The 24741-nt window shown below is 34.4% G+C and overlaps 1 protein-coding gene across 5 annotated transcripts in view; it reads left to right on the top strand.

Annotated features, from left to right (window-relative positions):
- Positions 1–24741, top strand: part of LOC101891354 (hippocampus abundant transcript 1 protein) — a 60089-nt gene that overhangs the window by 17033 nt on the left and 18315 nt on the right. The window contains exon 1 of one of the 5 annotated variants that reach the window (XM_020037154.2): positions 18188–20179. The exons of 3 other annotated variants lie outside the window; for them this stretch is intronic. In XM_020037154.2, the coding sequence (XP_019892713.1) occupies positions 18797–20179 (1383 nt within the window). In that variant the 5' untranslated portion in view covers positions 18188–18796. Of the gene's footprint in view, positions 1–18187; positions 20180–24741 lie in introns of those variants that run through there. One more of the 5 variants, XM_020037153.2, reaches the window with a different exon arrangement.

The raw sequence follows: 24741 nt of genomic DNA on the forward strand, positions 1-24741 counted from the left end.
CGTTTTGAGTTTGGTTCGCTGGCTGGCTGCTGCTTTTGCTACTGGGGTATACAAAAACGAGAAATGGCAAGAACATTACACATTTTCCCGAAAACTTTTGGTCAGATGAATTTGAAACATGCATGAGAAGCAACGTCGTCGCCGCCGTTTATCCGCAATTCTCCAACCGTTGTTGTCATCGCCATCATCCGCACCACCACCACCAGCATTGCCCCAAAGCAATAGTGTAAACGGTTCGTCGTCGGTATCATCGTGTTTGACATTCTAAATTCATTAAATTTGTATTATTATTTTTTCGGTTTGTTTTGGGTTCGAAATTCGATTTAGTTTTCAAACAGAAAACCAAAAAAAGAAAAAATTCAATGGTAAAAGAAAAAAGTGTGAAAATTTCCCCCAAAAAAAAGCCACAAAGAAAAAGAATAACAACAACAGCCACATCATTGAAATGTAACAGCATAGAAGAAAAGTGAAGAAAATAGTTTGTCAACCAAACATATGCTGGCCTCCTCTGCACTCACTCAGGCCAAGTACATGCGTACCCAAAATCCTTAAAAGAGCCCACGAAAAAGAGTAAAAGTTAATGTTGTTTTTGGCCAACAAAAGATTTTCTTTTTTGGAATTGATGGAAAAAGAAACCAAAAAATGAAAAAGAAGAAACAACAAAAATCGAAAGTGGTGATATAATTACAACAAATTTTCTCCACTCAATATGTGTACCCAACTAAAATCTATAATAATGAAAATTATAGCCATAGAAGGAACATTTTTTATGACAACAAAACCAAAAAAAGCAACCAAGTGATTCAGTGTGAAGAAAAGTGAAAATTATTATCACCTCAACTCAGAAAACAAAAGGAACATCTCGCAGAAATTAAACAAAGCAACATAAACTAATATCCTCTTGAAGGAGATTGTTTAATGGTTAACTTGGAATTTCCTCAATTTGTTTGGCTTCTTTCACAAGAAAAGGTTTTGAAAACTTCTGAAGAAGTATTTTTTGGAAAACATACAATTTTATTATGAATCTCATCTTTGTACTTAGCATTTTTGCAAAGAGTGTCAGCGAAACTCTCTTTATAGTTGTCTCTAATTTACCTTCTCTCTCTCTCAGTGTGTGTTTTTTGGGAAACAGGCCTGGAAATTGTAATTGCATTGTCAAAACAAAAGGGTACACTGAATGTGAATAAGAAATGTATATCTTTGTTGCGATTTTGAAAATAGTATTTAATAGGAATAGGAATTGTCAATCAAACAGCCACCAGGAAAATTAAGAATTTTTTGACTTGGAAAAGTTTTTACCGGTGTTGTATTCAACGTTATGAACTCTGTAAATATTGCTATATCATATAGACTTCGTATTAAAATCAGATAGAGCAGTATTTTCATACCCTCCACCATACATAGCATGGAGGGTATATTAAGTTTGTCATTCCGTTTGTAACTCATCGAAAGAGACATTTTAGACCCAATAAAAAATATATATATTCTTGACCAGCGTAAAAATCTAAGCAGATTTACCCCTGTCCGTCCGTCTGTTGTAATCAAGAGTCGAAACGAATAGAGATGGGAAGCAACAATTTTGCACCGATCTGTCTTTTGTTTGCAGGCAGATCAAGTTCGAATATGGTCTATATCGGTCCATGATATCGCATAGCCACCATTTTTCAATAACATTGTCTGATATTCTACACAAGGAGTTCTAGCTCCACGACATTGTGTAGCCCCCATTTCAATGGAATATCAACACAAAGAATTCCCTCTGAATACTTTTACCCCTGAAAGAGAATTGTCTATATAAGTCTGCGTTTTTGTATAGCACCCATATAACGGTACCCCGAGATATTCGGTATATCCAGAATTTTCACGACATTTTCTCCGGAATTGCGTCAAATTTTGTATTCGAAGTTCGGAATCGTTACTACAACCTATGGCAAGAATTGCATATCCAGCACCACGTCTTCGTATAGCCCCGATATAAAGGTTTTCATTTGAGCGTTGATTTGCAGTTTTTTTAAATTTTTTACTTTCCTTATGAATGGTGGACGGTGTAAAATTTCCGGAACGGCCGAACTAAGCTTCTTTTTTACTTACTTTTTAATATTGTCGGAATTTTTCAAGGTATTTTTTTAATTTTACAAGTTCCTTCAAAATGGTGGAGGGTATTTAAAGTTCGGTCCAGCCGAACTTAGCTGCTTTTTCACTTGTTGGTATTAAAAATAAAAGGGAAAGTTGTTCGTTTCTCTCTTAGACTGGCTTTGTACGGAAATACTCTTCAAATGATGCCGTATTTGGAAATATTTTAGTCTTCTTCGGTTCTAAGTCTGACCGAGTCTGACTGAACCAATCTATTTTCCTTGTGTCTTTCCCATTTTTTGCAGGAGTTGTCTTCTTTTGATTCGTATAATCATGCTGGTTCCAATCCTCTTGATGGTAGCCAGAAAAAAAGTAGAGATTCGCCATACTAAGGGTTTCTTGGCTTCCAGATGAGAATCTTCAGTTTATCAGCCCTTCTTTAAGCTATTGGGTTGTGACAAAGTTTAAATCTTCTTGGATTTTATATGAGGAATCCTCCGTCTGTTAGAGAGACGGAATCGTCAGAAGTGGGCCAATTCAGTACTCCACCTTCAGAGTTGTTCATAGGCAGCGCTGAGAAGTAGTCGTTAGTAGAAGTGGACAGGCTCTAGCTCGGCCTTTGGGAGAGCGGGAGTGCCCTAATTAGGAGGGCGATTTGACCCTTTGAAATTAGACCACCGTATCTGATCTGAAAATGCCTTTTCAGAGGTATGACCGATCCATTCTTTTTATACCCTGTAACAGGCAAAAGGAAACGAGATAGACCCATCGTCCTTTGGATGATCTGCATAGAATCATATTTTGAGTCGATTTATATATGCCAGTCCGTCTGTCCATGTATAACAAAATGAAGGTCGCATTTATTATCCGATTGAGATGAAATTTTTGTTAGCCCAAGGACGAACCCTATTGAAATTGGTGATAATTGGTCAGATTTAGATATAGCTTCCATATATCTATAACCAATTTGGGTTAATTGTTGACCAAATGATCAATATCAGTTCAAATGACCTGAATTTTGGCACATCGGACCGAAAGTCTAGAAACATCAACTTTTGCAATCGGTTCAGATATAGCAATAGCTCCTATATACAGGTTGAGAAAAAAAAACGCCAACAAAGTCAAACGCCATAATTTTTACATTTTTTTTTAATTTTATTGAATGAAAGCAAAAAATGTCGGAAATTGCATCAAATTTTAGAATAAGTTTAGATTTGCTCGGGTTGATCACCTTTGGCACGAATTATGGCCTTCAAACGGCCAATGAAACCGTCACACGCTGCCCAATGTTGCTCTGCGGTATTTTGGCCCTTTCCCGTCGAAGCGCTTTATTGAGGTGATCGACACTTTGGTATTTTTTAATGTCAACCCTGCTTTCCAAAATACTTCAGACACAATAGTCCAACGGATTGGAGATTTTGGTGGACATTTTGTGTTGGGAATGAAGCGAGTAACCTCATTTTGTAACCATTCTTGGGTAGCAGCTCGTGCTGAGTGCGATGGCGCTGAGTCCTGTTGGAATGTCCAAGGTCTGCGGCCAAAATGTTTGCTTGCCCAAGGCTTCAACACACCCTCCAGAATATTCTCGCGGTCGATTAATGCGAGCGGAGAGCGACCATCGGCTGTTATGGCGGCCCACACCATCACCACGGCCGGCGCTTGAGTTCTGGTGGCCAACCGAAGGTGCACATTTTCAGCTGACCTCTTTGGCAAGTAAACACGATCATTTTATTTGTTTACAAACTGCTGGACAACGAATGTTTTCTCATCGGAGAAATTCGGCAGTTCAACTCTTTAGCTCTTTTGAGTCTATTTTTTTTTGTTGCGGTATAAGTTCTTGCACTTTTTGGAATTTCAATGGTCTTACCCCGAGCTCTTTTTTCAATATTTGCCGAATGGAATATTGCGATGTGTTCAGCTCACGAGCCATTTTTCGGCCACTGCGAGGCGGGTTTCGATCAAGTCGCTTCCTTACTTTTCGAACCATTTCTACTGATGTTGCTGTTTCCTTCCGTCCACTTCCTTGACGTCCGGCTACGCTACCAGTATCAAGGTAACGTGCGATGGTACGAGACACAAAAGATGTATTCACATCTGGAGTGCTCTAACGATAGCCACTTGTGGTTTTCCGGCCAAATATAAAGAAATCACACTATCACGCTTGAATTCCATCACGAATAACGTTTTTCTGGAAAATTCTCACCAAAATGCTTTTGTTCGCTTATAAACAATATAATGAGCTGTCACTGGTATAATTGTACCAGTTGTCGGACGAGTGGCTTAGAAATGACAGCAGTCCGCAGTTGGTTGCAGTTTTTCGTCTCACCCTGTATATATTCGTCTGATGTGCCTTTTATTGTGCACCAAATGTTTAATATTATCCTAAATGGGATGGAATTTGGTACTTACGACCAAATTGAGCCTAGTAATATGTATGCCAAATTTGGTGAAAAGCGGTTCAGATATAGCAATAGCTCTCTTAGATATTGTTCATCCGATTTGTTATTTTTGTCCCCCGCATATGCACTCTGTAACAACGATATTTGAGGAAATATATCAAATACAGCTCAGACATTTGCAAAATTTGATCGAGATTGGTTTACATTTGGATATAGCTCCCATATATATCTTCGTCCGATTTGCCTTTTATTGGGCACTAAGCTTGCAATATGTGTCCACACGTGATGGAATGTGGCACTTACGACCAAATTGAGTCTAGAAACAAGTATTTCACATTTGGTTAAAATCGGTTCAGATATAGCTATGGTTCCAATATATATGTTTCATCCGATTTGGTGTTTAAGTCCCCCACATGCGTAATATGCACCCGACAAGATTTGGATATAGCTCCCATATATATCTTCAACCGATTTCGGGTTAATTGTGACCAAATGGGTGGAAGGGAGCTTTCTTCCTTCTGACTATGTTACAGATATATTTTTTAAGGAGGGCAGCGATCAGTCAAACCCAAAGCTTAAATTTAGGTCTTAGTCTAATAAATTTCTTAAATCATTTTTTACCCATATTTTATAATTGATTTTTTTTAATCACCAAAACACAGGTTTCTGGTTGTGCCATGTATGTTGCTTCAATTTGTTGGTACCACCTGATTTTATATACTTCGAAGAATTTTTACACTATTTTCCAAAACTATTTTTCCTACCGAGTTTAGGCATGACTCTCATCTTGCAACATTTTAAAAAAACATGTCTCCTGGGTAGGTCGCTTAATTTTACCTATTTGCTATTATAAAAGGGTAAAATTTGATATTAATCGCTTCTATCACTATTCCAAATATCGGTTCCATATTTTAGTTATTTAACGTTTCTATATGCAATGTAATGTCTAGTTTCATTCCAATGTATTTTTTGATCTATTACAATGTCAACGTATTATAAATCCAAATATTTGTTAAGTCAATAACAAGAAAGTTGCTAAATCGTACGAATTTCTTTATATTTTTATCTTAAAAAACAGACCAATGTTACCATTATTACATTTCCATCTCTGCCTTGAAAGTTTTTGAGAGTGAGAGAGAGTTAATCAAACTTACCGTTTTTTTTTTTTGCGTGTCAATGCAATTTCTCGGCTTTTGCTATCTCTTCCAAAACAAAAACACACACACACACTCTCTCTCTCTCTCTCTCTTCCACTCTGCATCACATTCAATCTCTTCTTTATTCAATCTCTCTTTTATACCCTACCAACCATTGAAAAATAAAAACAGGATAAACAAAACAAACCATTGAAAAATTGTAGGTGACAGTGAAGGAGGTTGTGTTTCTCATTACTGTGTAAAAGCTTTTTTACGTGTGTGTGTGTGTGTGTGCATGGTGTCCCTGTTGTTGGAAGGTGGGAGGAGTGCGAGGAGAACTCAAAAGAATGCCATGAAAAGTGAAAAGGATTAACTCTCTTTTGCCATTGTGTGCTGCTTCTTCTTGTTCTTGCTGTTTTTCCTCTTCATCACCATCATCATCGCCATCACCATTACCATCAGCGTTCTGTGTCCTTTGCATTTTGAAGTGTGATTAAGCAAAATACATACCGAACATGCACAATGAAATGAAATTAGTCGGCAAATGGCAAAGGAGTAGGGAAGGAAGTAAGAGGAGAAAAGACAATGACTACATGACGCCTGAGAGTGTGTGTGCATGTGTGTGTGTGATCACGTTAAAAAAATTGAAAGTAATTCTTTAACAATGAACATTTTCAATGAAAATTAGGGAAATTTTTCCATATGCGAAGTTAATTTTGTAGAGAGGGAAAAAAAAAATTAAAGTAATAAAAGAAAATTAGAGCGAAAACGCAAATAATGGCCATGCATAAAACCTCGAAAAAAAAAACATCACGCAAAAAAAATGTTTACCCTAGTACAACTTTGTTGTAGTTTTCTAAAAACGCTTGAGGGACTCCCAATCAATGGAGGGGGGGGTCTACTGGCGATGACGATGTTGTATGAATGTATCTACGCATTACAACACGAATCTGTGAAGGATAGAAAGGACAAAATATGTGATTACTAACTACCTCCCTAACCCTGAGACATCTTGTATGCCAATAAAATGCACACAAAGTAATGTTGTGTATATCCTTAGTGTGGAGAAACGATGAGAATAACAAGAAAGCCATAAAACGTAAAGGTTACACTCGGTGGGAGATTTCTATGCCATATAAAATTGGATGATCAAGAAAAGAAATATTTGTCATTTCATAAAAAGTGAAGATAAAATACAGACACATATTTTTCTTCGAATAGCCAGGGCTGAGGGTATCGGGAAGTTTTTGGAAATTGTAAAGAGAACTTATATGATTTTCAGAGAATTGGGAACAAGTGCTAAATTTTTCAGAAAAAAAATTATACCCTGCACCACAAGGTGGTCAGGATATTATGTCTTTGTACATTTTTTTGTAAAAGACAAAAGGAAATGAGATGACCCATAGTTCCTTTTAATGATCTGCATGGAATCATATTCTGAGTCGATTTATGTATGTCCGTTCGTCCTCCTGTCTATCCATGTATTTTTGTAAATAAAGTACAGTTCGCACTTATTGCCCGATCCAGATGAGATTTTGCACAAGTCCTTTGTTTGACCCAAGGACGAACACTATTGAAATTGAAATTGAGATAATCGGTCAAAATTTAGATATAGTTCCCATACTCCTTTGTTGGGGAGGTACCAAGTCGAGTGGGCCGATATCTTTTATCTTCAGACCAGAGTGAATTTTAAAAGGAATCGGATGTTTATTTAAAATTTTGTGAGAGATATGAATATTTAAAAATTTGGTCCCTTTTGTGGGGGAGCTACCAGAAGGACCCGTCCAATATATCGCATCTTTACACCAGAGCTTGTGTTGCAAGAAATATTGGAAGGAGTGAATTTTAGAATGAATCGGATATTTATTTCGCATTTTATAAGCGATTTTGTTTATTCAAAATTGTGACCCTTTAGTGGGAGAGGTACCAGAAGGAGTTGTCCGATATATCCGATTACCACACCTGATCTTGTGTTGCTAGAACTATTGGGGATGTATGAAATTTGAAAAGAATTGGAAGAATACTTCGAATTTTATGAGTGTTTTCACTATTCAAAATTTTCACCTTTCTGTGTGGGAGGTACCAGATGGAGTGGGCCGATATCTCCCATCTTCGCACCATATTTTGTGTTGCTAGAAATATTGGAAACTGTGAGTTTTAGAATGAATCGGATACTTATTTTGGATTTTATGAGCGATTTGATTTCAAAATGGCGACTCTTTAGCGGGGGAGGTACCAGAAGGAGAAAGCCGATATATCCCACCCTTACACCAGATCTTGTGTGTGTAGAAAAATTGAGATGTGTGAAATTTCAAGAGAATTGGATGTTTATTTCGTATTTCATGACAGTTTTGGTTATTCAAAATTTTGATTTCTTTATGGAGGAGGCCAGAAGGGCCAGTCCGATATATTCCATCGTTACACCAGATCTTTTATTAATAAAAATTGTGGGATATTTGAAATTTGAAGAGAATCGGTTGTCAACTTCGCATTTTGTGAGAGATATAATTATTCAAAATTGTGCGCCTTTGTGAGGGAGGTATCAGAAGGAGTAGTCCATACCTGATCTTGTCTTGCTAGAACTATTGGGATGTGTGAAATTTGAAGGGATTTGGAAACCTTTTCCGCATTTTATAAGAGTTTTGGTTATTAAAAATTTTGACTCCTTTGTGGGGGAGGTACCAGAAGGAATGGACCGATATAATCCATCTTCACGCCAGATCTCGTGTGTGTAGGAATAAAGAGATGTGTGAAGTTTAAATAGAATTGGTTTTTTATTTCGGGTTTTTATGACAATTTTGTCAGTTCAAAATGTTAACCCCTTTGTAGAGGAGGTACCAGGAGGACCGGTCCGATATATCCCATCTTTAGGCTAGAGCTTGTGTTGCTAGAAATATTAGGAGGTGTGAATGAATGAATTAGAATGAATCGGATACTTATTTCGCATTTTGTGAGAGATATAATTATTCAAAATTGTGGCGTCTTTGTGAGGGAGGCACCAGAAGGAGTTGTCTGATATATCGCCATACCTGATCTTGTGTTGTTAGAAATATTGGGATGTATACATTTTTGAAGGGAATCGGAAGCCTATTTCTCATTTTATATGAGTTCTAATTAATCAAAATGTTGACCCCTTTGTGGGGGAGGTATGAGAAGGACGGGTCCTATACATTCCATCTTTACACCAGATCTTGTATTAATAAAAAATATTGGGATGTGTAGAATTTCAAGAGAATCGGAAGCTTATTTCGCATTTTATGTGAGTTATAATTATTCAAAATGTTGACCCCTTTGTAGGGGAGGTACCAGAAGGAGTGGTCCGTTCTAATCCATATTCATTGCAGATCCTGTGTTGCTAGAAATATTGGAATGTGCGATGTTTAGAAATGATTGAATAATTATTTCGTATTCTATGAGCCTTCTCGTTATTCAAAATTTTTGCCCCTTTTTGTGAGGGAGGTACCAGAAGGGGTTGTCTGTTCTATAATTTTTTTATATCAGAACTGGTATGGGTAGAAATGCTGAGATGTTCGAAATTTGAAGACAATTGGACTCTCATTTCACATTTTTTTTCAGTTTTAGTTATTGAAAAAAATTACCCTTTGTGGGGGAGGTACCAGAAGGACTTGGTCGATTTTGTCCATATTGGTACACAACCTAGCACTGATAAAAATTTTAGAATTTGCAAAGTTTGCACCAAATTGCATGATCCTTTCGTGTTCTATAAGGTAAATTATTTCCCAGAAAATGTTGGTCTTTTGTGGAGGAGGCACCAGAAGGAGTGGACGGATATTGCCCATCTCCAAACTTAAATAGAAAACCTTGTTCAGACATTTATGGGCATCGTCACAGTCCTTGAAAATATCCTAAAAAATCCACGATTGTTGCTCAAATTGTTTTTGGAAAAAAGAATATCTCAAAATTCACGATTTTTACTCAGTTTTTTTTTTTTTAAAAAGTCTTGTGATTTCCTAGCTCTGATTAAAAAAAATCCACGGTTATAACTCAGACAATCTTCAAAAAAAAAAAAAAAAAAAAACTAAAAAAGTCGCCCTAAAATTTTGTTTTTTTTACATTTTTCAATAACGAGAGTAGACGGATATTGACCATCTCCGAACTCGATCTAAGTTCGATAATAATATTTCGATGTACCAAGTTTGGACAACATCGGATATTTCCTTCGAAAGATATCATCGTGAGCACCAGATGGATAGACGAAGGAATAGCAACCTTAGATCGACTCCAAATGTCTTGAAACGGATTTGGTCCACAGCGACCTAGTGTCTAAAATCATTATTTTGATGAGGCACCTTTTGTCCGTATCAAATGATATATATCCTCTGCAACCATATCCCTGAGGCTATAAAAACTTTCTTTTTTGTCCCAGGCGTTCCTTTTTGTAAAAATACTTTTGAAATTCAGGTTTTTCGTTCCATTGGTCCCTACAAAAGTTTCTTAAAAATTCACGCCCTCTCATAGCTTTTAAAAATTTTAAATTGATATTTTTGCTTCTCTAAAATCGTAATCTCTTAAAAAAAACGTTTTTATATTAGGTCGTACTTTAATGTTTTTATTTACTTAATAAAGGGAACCTAAATTATGTTCAGCCAAAAATTACGGCTACCTCGTGTAATTAAATAAAAATTAGAAACTCCACAGTTTAATGCGACAAAATGCCTACTAGAATTCTTTACCTCCTACCACCGCCAACAGCAGGACATTTGCTGGCAATCATGGCTGGCTGTTGCCATCATCACCAACACCATTTCCGGTAATGGTGACGGCGTTGATGATAATGACGGCGATGATATAATTGCCAGGCCAGCAACTGCTAATGGCTTAGCCTAGAAAATGAAAAAAAAAAAAAAAAATAGTCACCAAATAGAGTATTTAAAATAGATTTCTTGATTAGCAAAAGAAAATGAAAAAAAACCAAGTACGAAGCAAAATAATGGAGACAGAAAAAAAAAACAAAGTAATTTATAAAATCTGAGACCTAAATTCGAAACGACACAAAACATTAACAATAATTTCAAGAATAACGAGAAACACATGACGGACGACATAGAGAAAAGAATGTCAATGTAAGCTTGAATCATGTCACAACAGCAAACAAAACAAAAAACGAAAAAATCTGCTCTTCTCGAATTACACTTTTCTTTTTCTGATGACAATTGCAAAAATCTGCTCGAAATTTTCCAAAAAAAAAAAAAAAATGCCACAATACAAAAAATTCCATTTGCAATAATTGTGTGGTGGTGGATTAGTTGCCAAGAAATATTATTGTTTATGTTTTGAAGGGGCACGCTACAGTGGGTCAAGGAGGATTAGAAATATGCCAAAGAATTCGAACTAAAAATAATTGTTCTGTTCCAGAACCTGCAAGAATTTACTAGTTTTGCATTTTTTTGATATCATAGGGAAAATCGTACATTCTTGCAGTTCTCGAACAGACCAAATATTATTATTCAAAAATTCGATTTAATACAGCTCGAGGTCAATTTTTGTTTTTTTTTATTATTTTAATAGAAATTAAAAAAGAGCGGACACAATCAAAAATTGAAATAATAATTTTAAAAAATTCAAGATTGCAATTCAACTCTTCTCCATGATCAAAGGCCTTAAAAGGTATTTTTTAGAATTTTACAATCCCGCATCTTTTTTTTATACCTTCAGCCATATGGCTGGAGAGGGTATATATCATTTGATACGGCCAAACGTGTCTTATTGAAATAACGGTTTTAGACCGTAGGTGTCTTTGGACCAAATCCGTTTCAGGACATTGGGAATCCATCTAGCGATGTCCGTCCGCCTGGATGGTGGGCACGATAACTCTTGAAAGGAGTATCCGATTTGGTCCAAACTTGGTACATCGTAATATTTTTGTCAAACTTAGATTGAGTTCGGAGATGGGTAATATTGGTCCGCTCTTTCTGGTACCTTCCCCACAAAAGGTCGACATTTTTCAAGAAAAAATTTTCTACCCAGAGAGAGAATGGATAATCCGATTTTGCTCCAACTTTGCAAAACCTAATATTTCCATCAGTTGTAGGTCAGGTGGGAAAATGGAAAATATCGGTCCACTCCATCAAGTACCTCCCCCACAAAGGGTCAAAATTTTGAATAATTATAACTCTTATAAAATGTGATGTAAGAGTCCGATTGTCTTCAAATTACACACATCAAGATATTTTAAATAACACAAGGTCTGGTGTAAAGATGGCACATATCGGTCCACTCCTTCTGGTATCTTCCACACAAAAGGTCGAAATTTTCGAAAAAATATATTTTCTGCACAGAAAGAGAAATGATAATCCGAGTTTGCTCCAACTTTGCAAATCCTAATATTTGCATCAGTTCTAGGTCAGGTGCGAAAATGGACAATATCGGTCCACTCCATCGAGTACCTCCCCCACAAAGGGTCAAGATTTTGAATAATTATAACTCTTATAAAATGTGATTTAAGAGACCGATCGTCTTCAAATTACACACAACGAAATATTTTTATTTGCCCAAGGTCTGGTGTAAAGATGGAATATATCGGTCCACTCCTTCTGGTACCTCCCCCACATAGGGTCAAAATTTTAAATAACCATGAAGCTCATAAAACGCGAAATTAACATCCGATTCCATTCAATCTTGACACAGCTCAATATTTCCATCAACACAAGATCTGTTATAAAGATGGTAGAGATCGGACCCTTCCATCTGGTACCTCCCCCATAAAGGGTCAAAATTTTGAATAACCAAAACGGTTATAATATCCGAAAGGGTCAAAATTTTGAATAACCAAAACGGTTATAATATCCGAAATAAGCATCCAGTTCTCTTTATTTTTAACACATACCATTATTTTTACTAACACAAGATCTGCTGTGAAGATGGGATACATCGGTCCACCCCTTCGGGTACCTCCCCCACAAAGGGGCAAAATTTTGAATATCCATGAAGCTCCTAAAAAGCGAAAATAACATCAGATTCCATTCAGACTTGGGAAATCTCGGCAAAACTGATACTTTTAACTTGTTTTGTCCCTTATTATCCCCACTGCCATTGATTTAATTATGTATGTATATATGTACGTCTCGAGTGTAGCTCCATTTATTATACCCTACACACAAAATATCCCAAAGAATAAAAAAAAAAAGAAAAAAATTGAAAATCTAAACCAAACGACCTAACCACAACCCTACCACCACCAACCAACCAGCAACAGAAACACTAAAGCGAACTTTCACGAAAAGTGTCCTTGTAAATTTTTTTGAAGTATCAACGACGACGACAGCGGCAGCGACACACCGACCAACAATCACAGCAGCAACAACCCAGCAAATGACAACAAAAACTATAAATAATGTCCATAAGTTGAAACAACAACAGCAACAATAGTCATTCATATTTCTATGTGGACGAGTACACTCGCACTCGTGCAGTACAGGGATGGAAATGTTAGGATAAGAATGCTTTTTTCAGTTGCTCAAAAGAGAGCTTTGTAGAAGGACATTTTTTGGATTAAAGACTTTTTTTTAGAGTTTTAAGAATAAAAAACTTTGTTCAGACTTTTATGGGCTACGTCACAGTCCTTGAAAATATCATAAAAAATCCACGATTGATCAGATTTTTATGAGCTTCGTCACAGTCCTTAAAAATATGCAAAAAAATCCCTGAATGTTGCTCAGAATGTTTTTGAAAAAAAAAAAAAAAATCTTTCAAAATTCAGTTTTTTTAAATTAATTTTGTAGCTAGGAATGGCGTTAAAAAATTTAAAAAAAATCACGGTTATAACTCTGACGGTCTTAATAAAATTCTAAAAAAATCTCCTAATGCAGGTCAAAATATTGTTCAAAAACTCGTCCAACATCGACGATTATAACTTACATGGTTTTTGAGAAAAATCTAGAAATATTGGAAGTCCACCATTATAATTCAGATAGACCTTTGAAATTTGTTAAATAATAAAAATCCCCGCTGATTTCCTCCAATCTATATAAAACTCATGCATCTCCTTCTTCCTATAAAAAGATATAAAAGCGAAATTATATCTGCAGAAATAGACATAGACATTTTTATCCATAAATTACTCATAGATGACCCAGCATAAGGCCCATAAAAGTTTCACCCAAAAAAAAGAATACTCTTGGCTTTCCATAACCATAGAAATATTCAAAATATCTACAAAACTTTCAGAGATATGACTTCTTTAATAAATGTACATTTAATTAATAACAGTCATACGCCCCAATAGTACCAATAGTATTTTTATTAAAATAATCAATATTTCGTAGTTTTTTTTCTTTGATCAAAAATTTTAAGAATAATCTTTAAAGCTTTCATAGAAAGATCACATTCTTAGCTTTCAGTAAAAGAAAACAAATTGAAAATATCTGGAAAACATTCAGAGATATGGCTAATTTAATGAAGAACATTCTATTAATAACAAGCATACGCATCAAAGGCCAAATATTATTTGGAATAAAATACTGCATATTTCACAGCTTAGCAAGTGCAATATGCTTATTTAGACTTGGAATCTTAGAGATTCTTTAAGATTACTAGACCGAGATCCTTGTTGAAAAGGAATTGCCACTTAAAAGGAGTTTGTTTATTTTTGAAAATAATTTTTCTTTTTTAAGAAAACCATGTAAATCGGAATTTTAAGAATTATGTCTATATTTTTAGTTAGAAGTCCTGATTCTTGACTTTCAATTTCCGAAAGAAAATTGGAAATATCTTTAAAACTTCTAGGGACATGATTAATTTAACAAATGTAACTTTTATTAATAACAATCATACGCCAGATGGTCCAAATTTAATTTTGCAGAAATAATCATTATTTTGTAGATATAAAAGTTCATTAATTATTATTTTTGTTGGAAATCATAAATCGTAGGTGCTTTTTGGGGATAAAAAGAATGAAATTATTGTTAAAGGCGAAATGCCTGTCACAAGGAGTTTTGATATTTTATTAAATTTTATCTTTTGTAAGAAATTTATATAAATTGGAATTTTAAGAATTATCTCTATACTTTTCGTTAAAAGACCACATTCTTGGCTTTCAATATGCGAAAAAATAGTTGCAATATTTACATAAGCTCCGGAGATATGACTACTTAAGTAGATGTGCTTCGAATTAATAACAATTATACGCTTCATAGTCCAAAATTAATATTATTGAAATAATCGCTATTTTGCAGCCAAAAAGTTCAATAATGATTAGTTTTGGTTTGGAATCGTACATCTTACTCGCTTCTTGAGAATAACTAGATTGTAATCCATGTTAAAGGCGAAATTCCACTCACACGGAGTTATGTTGTTTTGTAAAAATGTTTTCTTTTGTAAGAAATATATGTAAATCGGAATTTTAAGAATTATTTCTATATTTTTCGTTTAACGAATACATTCCTAGCTTTCAATATCCGAAAAAATAATTGTAATAAATACATAAGTTCCGGAGATAGGACTATTTTAGTAGGCGTGCTTCAAATTAATAACAACCATACGTTCCATGGTCCAAAGTTATTATTATTGAAATAATCGCTATTTTGTAGCTAAAAAAGTTCAATAATGATTATTTTTGTTTGGAATCGTAACTCTTAGGTGCTTTTTGGGGATAACATGGTAAAATTCTTGTTGAAGGCGAAATGTCTATTTATTTATATTTATTTTTTTTCTTTTGTAAACTATGTAAATCCGGATATTAAGAACCATATCCATAATTTTCGTTAAAAACCCACATTCTTGGTTTTCAACATCCGAAAAAATAATTGTTATATCTACAAAACTTCCGGAGATATGACTATTAAAATTGATGTGCTTCCTATTATGAACAATCATACGCACCCTGGGCCAAATATTCTATTTATTGAAATATGAGATATTTCGCAGATTAAAAGTGTTATAAAGATCGTTTATAGTAGGAATCATTAGTTATGAAGTCCTTCTTAACATTACTACGGGTAATAACCAGGTTAAATTAAGAAATATTTAGTAGCCACTATAGATCCATGGACAACATTTGGGTCGCAGAGTTTTTTCCGTCTCTAGAAAAACGTACAGTATTGGAAGAGGGGAGGACTTTCTATGGCAGGCCTTAATATTGTAGAATTCTCTTTTCTTCTGTAAGACATGTCCATCTTTGAAAGATCCTCGAAAGGTATTTATGTTTTTATGAGTACATTTTGTTCACTCATGAAAGTATATAGTTCAGAATTTAAAAAAATTTTGCTGTATTTTTTTTTTTTTTTTTTTTTTTTGTAGAAACTACACTTTTTTAGCTTTCCATATTTGAAGAAATGTTTTGAATATCTCCAAAACTGCCAGAGATATGACTAATTTAATTGAGTTACCTTCTATTAATAATAATCATACGCACCCTGGGTCAAAGAGCTTATAAATGGAAACGATGGATATTTCGGCTTATAAAAAGAGTAATAAATATTATTTACATTGGGAATCGTAAATCACAGATACTCCTGTAGGATATGTTAGATAAAATCTTTGTTGTTGATGAAAACTCAATCAAAAAAGCCTATTATATTTTTTTTCTCCCATAAAAGTTAATAATTCAGAATTGTAAGAATTTGTGCGATATTTTTGAGGAAGGTTCACACTTGTTTCGAATATCTTCAAAACTTCCGGAAATATGAATAATTCAATTGAGTTTCACTCTATTAATAATAATCATACGCACCCTGGGTCAAAGAGTTTATTCGATTTATTCTTCACTCATGAAACTATATAATTTAGAATTTGGAGAGTTAGTACTGTACTTATAAAGGAGCAAATTGTAAAATATAGTTGCCATTATGCATTTATGGCCCTTTAATGTCATTAGTATTCTAAAATACTTGTATAAATGTAAGATTCAGAAGTAAATATTTTCTTCATCCATAAAAGTATATAATTTAGATTTTTAAGAATTTACACATTATTTTTTCTTGAAATTTCACATTCGTAGCTTTCCAAATCTGCAAAAAATGTTTAGAATATCTTTAAAACTACCGGAGATATAGTTAATTCAATGGGGTACTCTCTATTAATAACAATCATACGCTCTAAAGGCCAAAATGTTTATTTTTTGAAATAATGGAAATTGTATATAGCCAAAGAAGAATATGTTAATAATCGTGAATCCAAGGGTAAACTAGGTGCCAATTATTATTATTCTAAAAGACCTGTATAAATATGGAAGATTCTCAAAAAGTTGTTTGTTTCCAGAAGTTAATATTTTCTTCATTCATAAAAGTATATATTTTAAATTTTTTAAGAATTTGCACATTATTTTTTGTTGAAAGGCCACATTCGTAGATTTCCAAATCTGCAAAAATGTTTAGAATATCTTCCAAACTGCCGGAGCTATAGTTAAATTAATAAAGGTACTACCTATTAATAACAGTTATACGCACTATAGGCCAAACAATTTATTTTATGAAATAATGGGAAATTTTATAATGCAAATGAAGAATGTGTTAATAATCGTGAATCCAAGGGTAATCTAGGTACCAATTATTATTAATATTCTAAAAGACCTGTATAAATATGGAAGATTCTTGAAAAGTTGTTTGTTTCCAAAAGTAAATATTTTCTAATAAAAGTATACAACTTAGATTTTTAAGAATATGCACATTATTTTTTGTTGAAAGGCCACATTTGTAGCTTTCCAAATCTGCAAACATGTTTAAAATATCTTTAAAACAGCCGGAGATATAGTTAATTTAATAAAGGTGCTCTCTATTAATAACAATCATACGCTCTATAGGCCAAAAAGTTTAATTTTTGAAATAATGGGAATTTTATATAGCAAATTAAAAATATTAAAATAATCGTGGATCTAAGGGTAAATAATATAATATAATCGGTTAATGGGCAACATTTGGGTATCAATCCTTCAGTATTTTCTTGTTTATATTTTAAAAAAATTTATAACTTTTTCGAGGAAACCTATTTAAGATTTATTTTTCTAGAATTTTCTTCTGAAAGTTCTTTCTAGATTCGAAAGTTTCTTTACAAGTCCAGAAAGTACATTTTTCTTATATATTCATAGATTTCATTTTCCATCCCTGACGCCACACACATGTGTTCTGAGAAGTGTGTGTGGTTGTCTCTATGTGCCTCCATGCATCTCTGAGTGTTTTTGTTTCTATGAGTAAATATTTGTTCTCTTCTATCACTGTTACCTACTCTGTTGTCGTTGTCATTGTTGTTGTTTTTATTCTTGTTGCCGTTTCTCTTGACAGTTTGGCTGCTATCCAAGCACATATATATATGTATATATCAGAAAAATCAATGAATGAATGAATGTAATTCAATGTAGAAGAGAAAGGAATTGTAAGAAGCGAACAGAGAGAGAAAAAAATGCTAAAATAATAATAATGAAAAAAAAGAAACAAACCATTACAAGAGGAAATTTCAAGTTTAACACAACGGCGAAGTTGGAGAGAAAAAAATTGAAAGGAAAAATGGAAAAAATATTAAATAATGGAATTTGAAAATAAAAAACATAAAATGAGTGAAAATAAAAACTTTAATAAAATTTCAATAAAAAAAAAATATTTTATATTTTTTTTAGCAAAGTGACAAAAGATTTCGAAAAAATAGAAAATCATTAAAAATGTAACGAAATCAATTGAAACCGTAAAAAAATTGTTAAAGAACTGAACTTTTATTTGTTTGTATTTTTGATGTTGGATCTGAACTGTGATTGCCAAGCAAAACAAAAAAAAAAACCTATTAAACTTCTAACCGAAAAAAAATATTGAAACAAGCTTTGAAAGTTAAATGTTAGAAGAGTACCGAGTGTGATAACAAATAAATTTTACCTAAATACAAAAGAAAAAGATAACGAAAATTCCTAGTGCAATTAAATTGAGTGCAATTTTTAAAGAAGTGGAAGACGAAAAAGCAGAAGTTTTCAAAACCTACCCCAAAAAACACCCCCGCAAACTCCTATTTTTGGGCCAGAAAAATCAATGTTCAACATTTAGCCCATAAAATACAACAATAAAACTAAAATTTTATATAACTACAACAATAACAACAACACAGAGAAGTACAAAAAAAAAAAACGCAAAGGTTCCGGTAATCAATGCCATTGGAGTTTCGAAGAAGCAACAACAACAACACCAAAGCACGCACAAACAAGTTGGCAAGCAGGCAGGCACCTAGAAGCAGCAGGAGCCACACATAGTCATGATACGTGCCACTGCCAGCAGCAGTAGTAGTAGTGGCCTACCAAAATCATCCTCATCCTTGGGCTCTCAGGACGATTTGGTAGTGGTGGTGGCCCAGCAAGGCCATGAACAAGCACAGCTGCAGCAACAACAACAACACCAACATCAAACTAAAACTCATCATCACATTGAAGTTGTTGGCGACAATGATACTAGCTTCGAAATCGATGAACCCGAAGATGAAGTGGTTGACCAAGACATTGAAAGACAGCAGCAGCAGCAGCAGCACAATGGCCACGAGGCTCCAACATCAAGTCACAGCAGCGACTCCGATGATGATGACGACGACGATGTGTCCGACAATAAAAGCCTAAGTACACCCACAAATGAGGCCCGCACTCCGAAATATATTTTGGGGCGCAGGATCTCAGGCAATGGTGTCAGGAAAAAAGGCCAATCGGCAGCCACAACAACAGCCTACATAGAAAATGAGAAATTTCCTCAGGCTGTAGTTATTGCCCTGCCGCAAGGATCTCAGCACACAAGTAGCACCACATTCCGGGCCTGTGTCCATGACAATGGCCCGGGCCAGGTGGACTATGATGATGATGCGGCAGAAGACGAAGAGGAGGGTTCCAATGAAGATCTTAGCGATAACTCTTGCGATGATTCCTACACATTTTCTTCCACGCCCACCACAGCTGATGTGGCCGATGTTTCAGCAGCGGCGGCTGCAGCTGCCCTGCAGCGCTACAACAGTCAGGGTAGTGGTAGCCGGGGTAGTAATGCCAGTTCCCACAAAGTCCAGCCCCAGATACATTTACCCACAACTCATCATCAGCAGCAGCAGCATCATCATCTCCACACAGCTAGCCACATGGATGACAATATCTCAGGTTCTTTGGCCACTACAACAACAACCACTGAAATTGATTTAGACAATACAACAACAAGAACAACTGCATCACCTGCCCACACAACAGCCACAACAACAACAACCGCAACAGGAACTTCACAACGTCTGTTAACACATCGTTCATCCATTGCCACCGCCTCGGCTGCCCCACCACCACCGCCGCCCATTGCTCCCACACATCGCCGCGTTAATTCCACAGTCCTCAGTGTGCCCACAATGCTGTTGACACATCCCAGTGCCGCCTTACAAGAAAATATTACCATAAAAGGTTCGACATCATTGGATTTGCCCACAAGCCTAATTGGCGGCAATGGCATTGTGGTGGGCAGTGGCAGTCGTCGCCATCATCAACGTTCCTTATCGGCGGCCTCACATCGTTCGGTAATCTCACAACATTCGGTGCATACGGCGAATACAACGCTGTCCATAACGGAGCCGAAAAGTCGTATTTGGAGTTCGTTAACATGGATATGTTTGCGATTTCAGGTGAATATTTCGATAACATTAGGGGGAAATTTTGAATTTTACAAAATTTTTTTGGAAACTTTGTTTTCTTTACTAAAAGAGAAAACTTTTGGCTTTCCAAAACCGAAGAAAAATTGGAAATATTTTGGAAACTTTCGGAGATATGAACAATTTAATAGATGTACTCTCTATTAATAACAATCATACGCAGCATAGGATAAAATGTATATTTAATGAATTAAGGGATATATTGTAAATAAAAAAGTGCAATAATTGAGACATTAAAAGACCACGTCCCTAGCATTCAATACGCGAAAAAAAATTGAAAATATCTTGAAAACTTCCAGAGATAAGGATAATTTGTAACATGCACTTTCTATTAATAACAGTCATACGCATCATGGGCCAAATGTTACATTTATCGGTATAACGTACACTTCGTAGCTTACGCATGGAAATAATACTCATTCTGACTTGGAATCATAAATCTTAGGGCGTTTAGTGAGTATAACTAGACCAAAATCATTGCTGACGGCGAAATGTCACATTTATTTTTTGCAAATTTTTACAAATTTGTTTTATTTTGCTTGAAAACTATGTGCATTGCTATTTTAAGAATTTTGTCTTTATTTTTTTTTAAGAGCATATTCTTAGCTTTTAATATACGAAAAGATATCGAAAATATCTTCAAAATATCCAGAGATATGGATAATTTATTAAATGTACTTTTTATTAATAACAGTCATACGCAGCATGGGTCAAAATTGTATTTAATGAAATAATGGATATGTCGTAGATAAAAAGAAGCAATAATGAGAATTTATGTTAGGAATTGTAAATTATAAACGTTTGTGTCGAATAACTAGGCTAGAATCTTTGGAAATAATGGAATTTCTTTCAAATTGTATCCAGTTCTTCCTTCATTTGGCAGGGAAACTTTGAATTTGAAATTTAAAGAATTGTTTCTTTTTGTTTTTTTTTTTTTTTGGTAAAAAGCAAAATATTAAACTCTTGCCTTCCATAAACGAGAAAATATTGAAAATAATTTGGAGTCTTCCCCATCTATTTAAAATAAACACAGCATGTGCCAAATGTTATATTAACTGAAGAGCTGCATATTTTATAGCCTAGGCAGTGCAATAATACTTACTTAAACGTGAAATCATAAATCTTATGGGCTTCTTGAGAAAAATTAGAATGAAATCACTTCTCAAGACGATAAGTCTCTCACTTGAATTTTTGGTATTTTTCCTTTTTTGTTTTGTATGAAAGCTAGGAAAATTGGAATTTAAAGATTTGTATCTATATTTTCCTCTAAAAGGATGAAATGATAGCTCCCAAAGTTTAAACAAAATGGAAAGTATCTTCTTAGACTTCCGGAGATATGACCAATTTCATTGGAGTACTTGTTATTTATATCAATCATATGCACCCTTGGCCAAAGCCTTGTCATACGAATAATATTTGATTCTCTTTCATTTGGTGAAATATTTTATAATCAGTTATTTTAAGATTTATTTCAATATTATTCTTAGGAAAAGGACATTCTTAGCTTACCGAATCCAAAAAAAGTATGGAAGTATCTTCAAAACTAACAGAGTTATAATGAATTCTAGTCAAGTACTTTCTATTAGAATCAATCATACGCACCCATGGCCAAAAAGTTTATTTGCTATTCAGGAAGTTTGACTATCATTTTTTGAAAAATTTTCTTATCTCCGGAGGCTTCAAATATTTCTTCATTTGCTTTGGGAACTACTAGACGTATAAGTAATATTATTTTATAATATATCAACACCTATACGTCTCATTAACCAGTAAACTATTTTTCTTGCTTGCTATTCTTTTTAGGTTAATTTACTACCAAAAAAAATTTGTAAATATCTTTACAACTGCCCGAGATATAGGCAATTTAATTCGAGTACTTTTTATTTATATTAATCATACGCAGCCTTGTCCATAGCCTTTTAATCCGAATAGTATTTGATTCTCTTTTATTTGGTGAAATATTATATAATTAGTTATTTTAAGATTTATTTCTCTACTTTTCCTAGGAAAAGGACAGTCTTAGCTTCTCAAATCCAAAAATGTATAAAAAAATCTTCAAAACTAACAGAGTTATAATGAATTCTATTGAAGTACTTTCCTATAAGAATCAATCATACGCACCCATGGCCAAAAAGTTTATTTGCTATTCAGGTCGTTTGGCTACCATTTTTGGAATATTTTTCTAATCTCCAGAAATATTTTTTCATTTGTTTGGGAATTCTTTTTATAATATATCAACACGTATACGTATCACCACCAGTTACCAGTAAAATAATTTTTTTGCTTGCTAATGTTTTATTTTAATTTACTATCAAAAACATTTTGTAAAATTTACTGAAATATTTTATAAATACTTATTTTAAGATTTATTTCAATATTTTTCCTAGGAAACGCAAATTCTTAGCTTCCCGAATCGAAAAAAATGTATGGAAAAATCTTCAAAACTAACAGAGTTATGATAAATTCTATTAAAGTACTTTCTATTAGAATCAATCATACGCACCCATGGCCAACGAGTTTATTTGTTGTTCAGAATGTTTGACTACGATTTTCAAATATTTTTTTAATCTCTGGACGTATAAGTAATATTATTTTAAAACATTTCAATAAGTATACGTCTCATATACGAGGAAAATTACTAATGTATTTGTTTTATTATTTATTATTTTAATTGGATCTAGAAATTGGATATCATTTGTTATTTTCTTTCTTCGCGGTCAATTTCCGTAACAAATTGATCACCTTAAACTCGACATATCCCTTATGGCCTCCCATGCCCACGTTTCGGCTTTTGTTTAAGAATTTTTTGCCAAAGAAGTTATTCGAAAAATATTTATTATTTATTGACGTCAATGCCATAGCATAATAAATTAAAATTCCTCCCAGGGGGGAGATTCGCTCTAATTTCGGGCAACTGAAACCAAAAAAGAAATGAAATATCACGTGTAACATTGTTCTCACAACGCATTGACTCACGCATTGTAATTGACTTACAAACATCCATCCATTCGAAGAATGGCTACATAAATATTTGCCATACAATTTACTAACACTTAGTGGGTACTCAGATTATTTTCGGTAGGTTTGGTTGCTTTGCAGGTAAACAAATGGTGTTTTATTTTTGGGATTTGTTTTTTTTTTTTTTTGCTTTTGTTTACCTTTTTTGCGGTGGGGTGACATTAGCCACGAATTTGTTATTTTTTTGGCATTGCAGAGGTATTTTGCTTTAAAGGTGTTTAATTCAAAATTACTCCTAAAGAGCAAAAGTCAATGGAGGGATGGGGTAGCTGAAGAGTAAAGGTAAAAAACTAAAATAAAATATTAAATTTCAAAGGAAGTCAAAGTCATTCCAGCCTTTGGCAAGTCATCCTCAAAAGCAATTCATCTAGGGAAGACCTCTGAAGCAGGGACATATGCAGTGTAAGGGCCTTGCTACCCTCCGAAATACCACTTCTTTGCCATTTTTTTCTATATTTTACAAGGAAAGTTAATTTTTTTTTGCTAATTGGGTATCCCCTGCCCTGGCAGTTTTTATACCCTCCACCATTCTATGGAGTTCAAAATTCTAAGTCGATTTGCTTTTAGCGACACTTTTTAGCGGAATTGTTTAAAATTTCGTATTTGAAGTTTGTAATGGATACTACAGCCTATGACAGAAAATTGCCTATGCAGGTCCACGTCTTCGCAGAGCCCCATTTAACCGTACCTCCCGATATTCGGTATTTTTATGATTTTAGCGACACTTTTTAACGGAATTGTTTCAAATTTCGTAGTTGAAGTTCGTAATGGTCTCTACAACCTATGACAAAAATTTGTTAATGTAGGTCCAGGTCTTCGTATTGTCCCCATATAACGATTCCTCCCGATATTCGGTATTTTCATGATTTTAGCGAAACTTTTTAGAGGAATTGTTTCAAATTTCGTATTCGAAGTTCGTAGTGGATACTACAGCCTATGACAGAAAATTACCTATGCATGTCCACGTCTTCGTATAGCCCCCATATAACCGTACCTCTCGATATTCGGAATTTTGATGATTTTAGCGGCATTACTCGCCGGAATTGTTTCAAATTTCGTAGTTGAAGTTCGTAATGGATACTACAGCCTATGACAGAAAATTGCCTATGCAGGTTCACGTCTTCGTATAGCCCCCATTTAAGGGTACCTCCCAATTTTCGATATTTGGATGATTTTAGCGGCATTTTTCACAGGAATTGTTTAAAATTTCGTATTTGATGTTCGTAATGGATACTACAGACTATGACAGAAAATTGTATGTGCAGGTCCACGTCTTGGTATAGCCCCCATATAACCGTACCCTCTCGATATTCGGTATTTTGATGATTTTAGCGGCATTACTCGCCGGAATTGTTTAAAATTTCGTAGTTGAAGTTCGTAATGGATACTACAGCCCATGTCAGAAAATCGCCAATGCAGGTTCAAGTCTTCGTATAGCCCCCATTTAAGGGTACCTCCCAATTTTCGATATTTGGATGATTTTAGCGTCATTTTTAACAGGAATTGTTTAAAATTTC

The sequence above is a fragment of the Musca domestica genome, unplaced genomic scaffold, assembly GCF_030504385.1.
Source record: "Musca domestica strain aabys unplaced genomic scaffold, Musca_domestica.polishedcontigs.V.1.1 15, whole genome shotgun sequence".
In the NCBI taxonomy this organism is placed as follows: Eukaryota; Metazoa; Arthropoda; class Insecta; order Diptera; family Muscidae; genus Musca; species Musca domestica.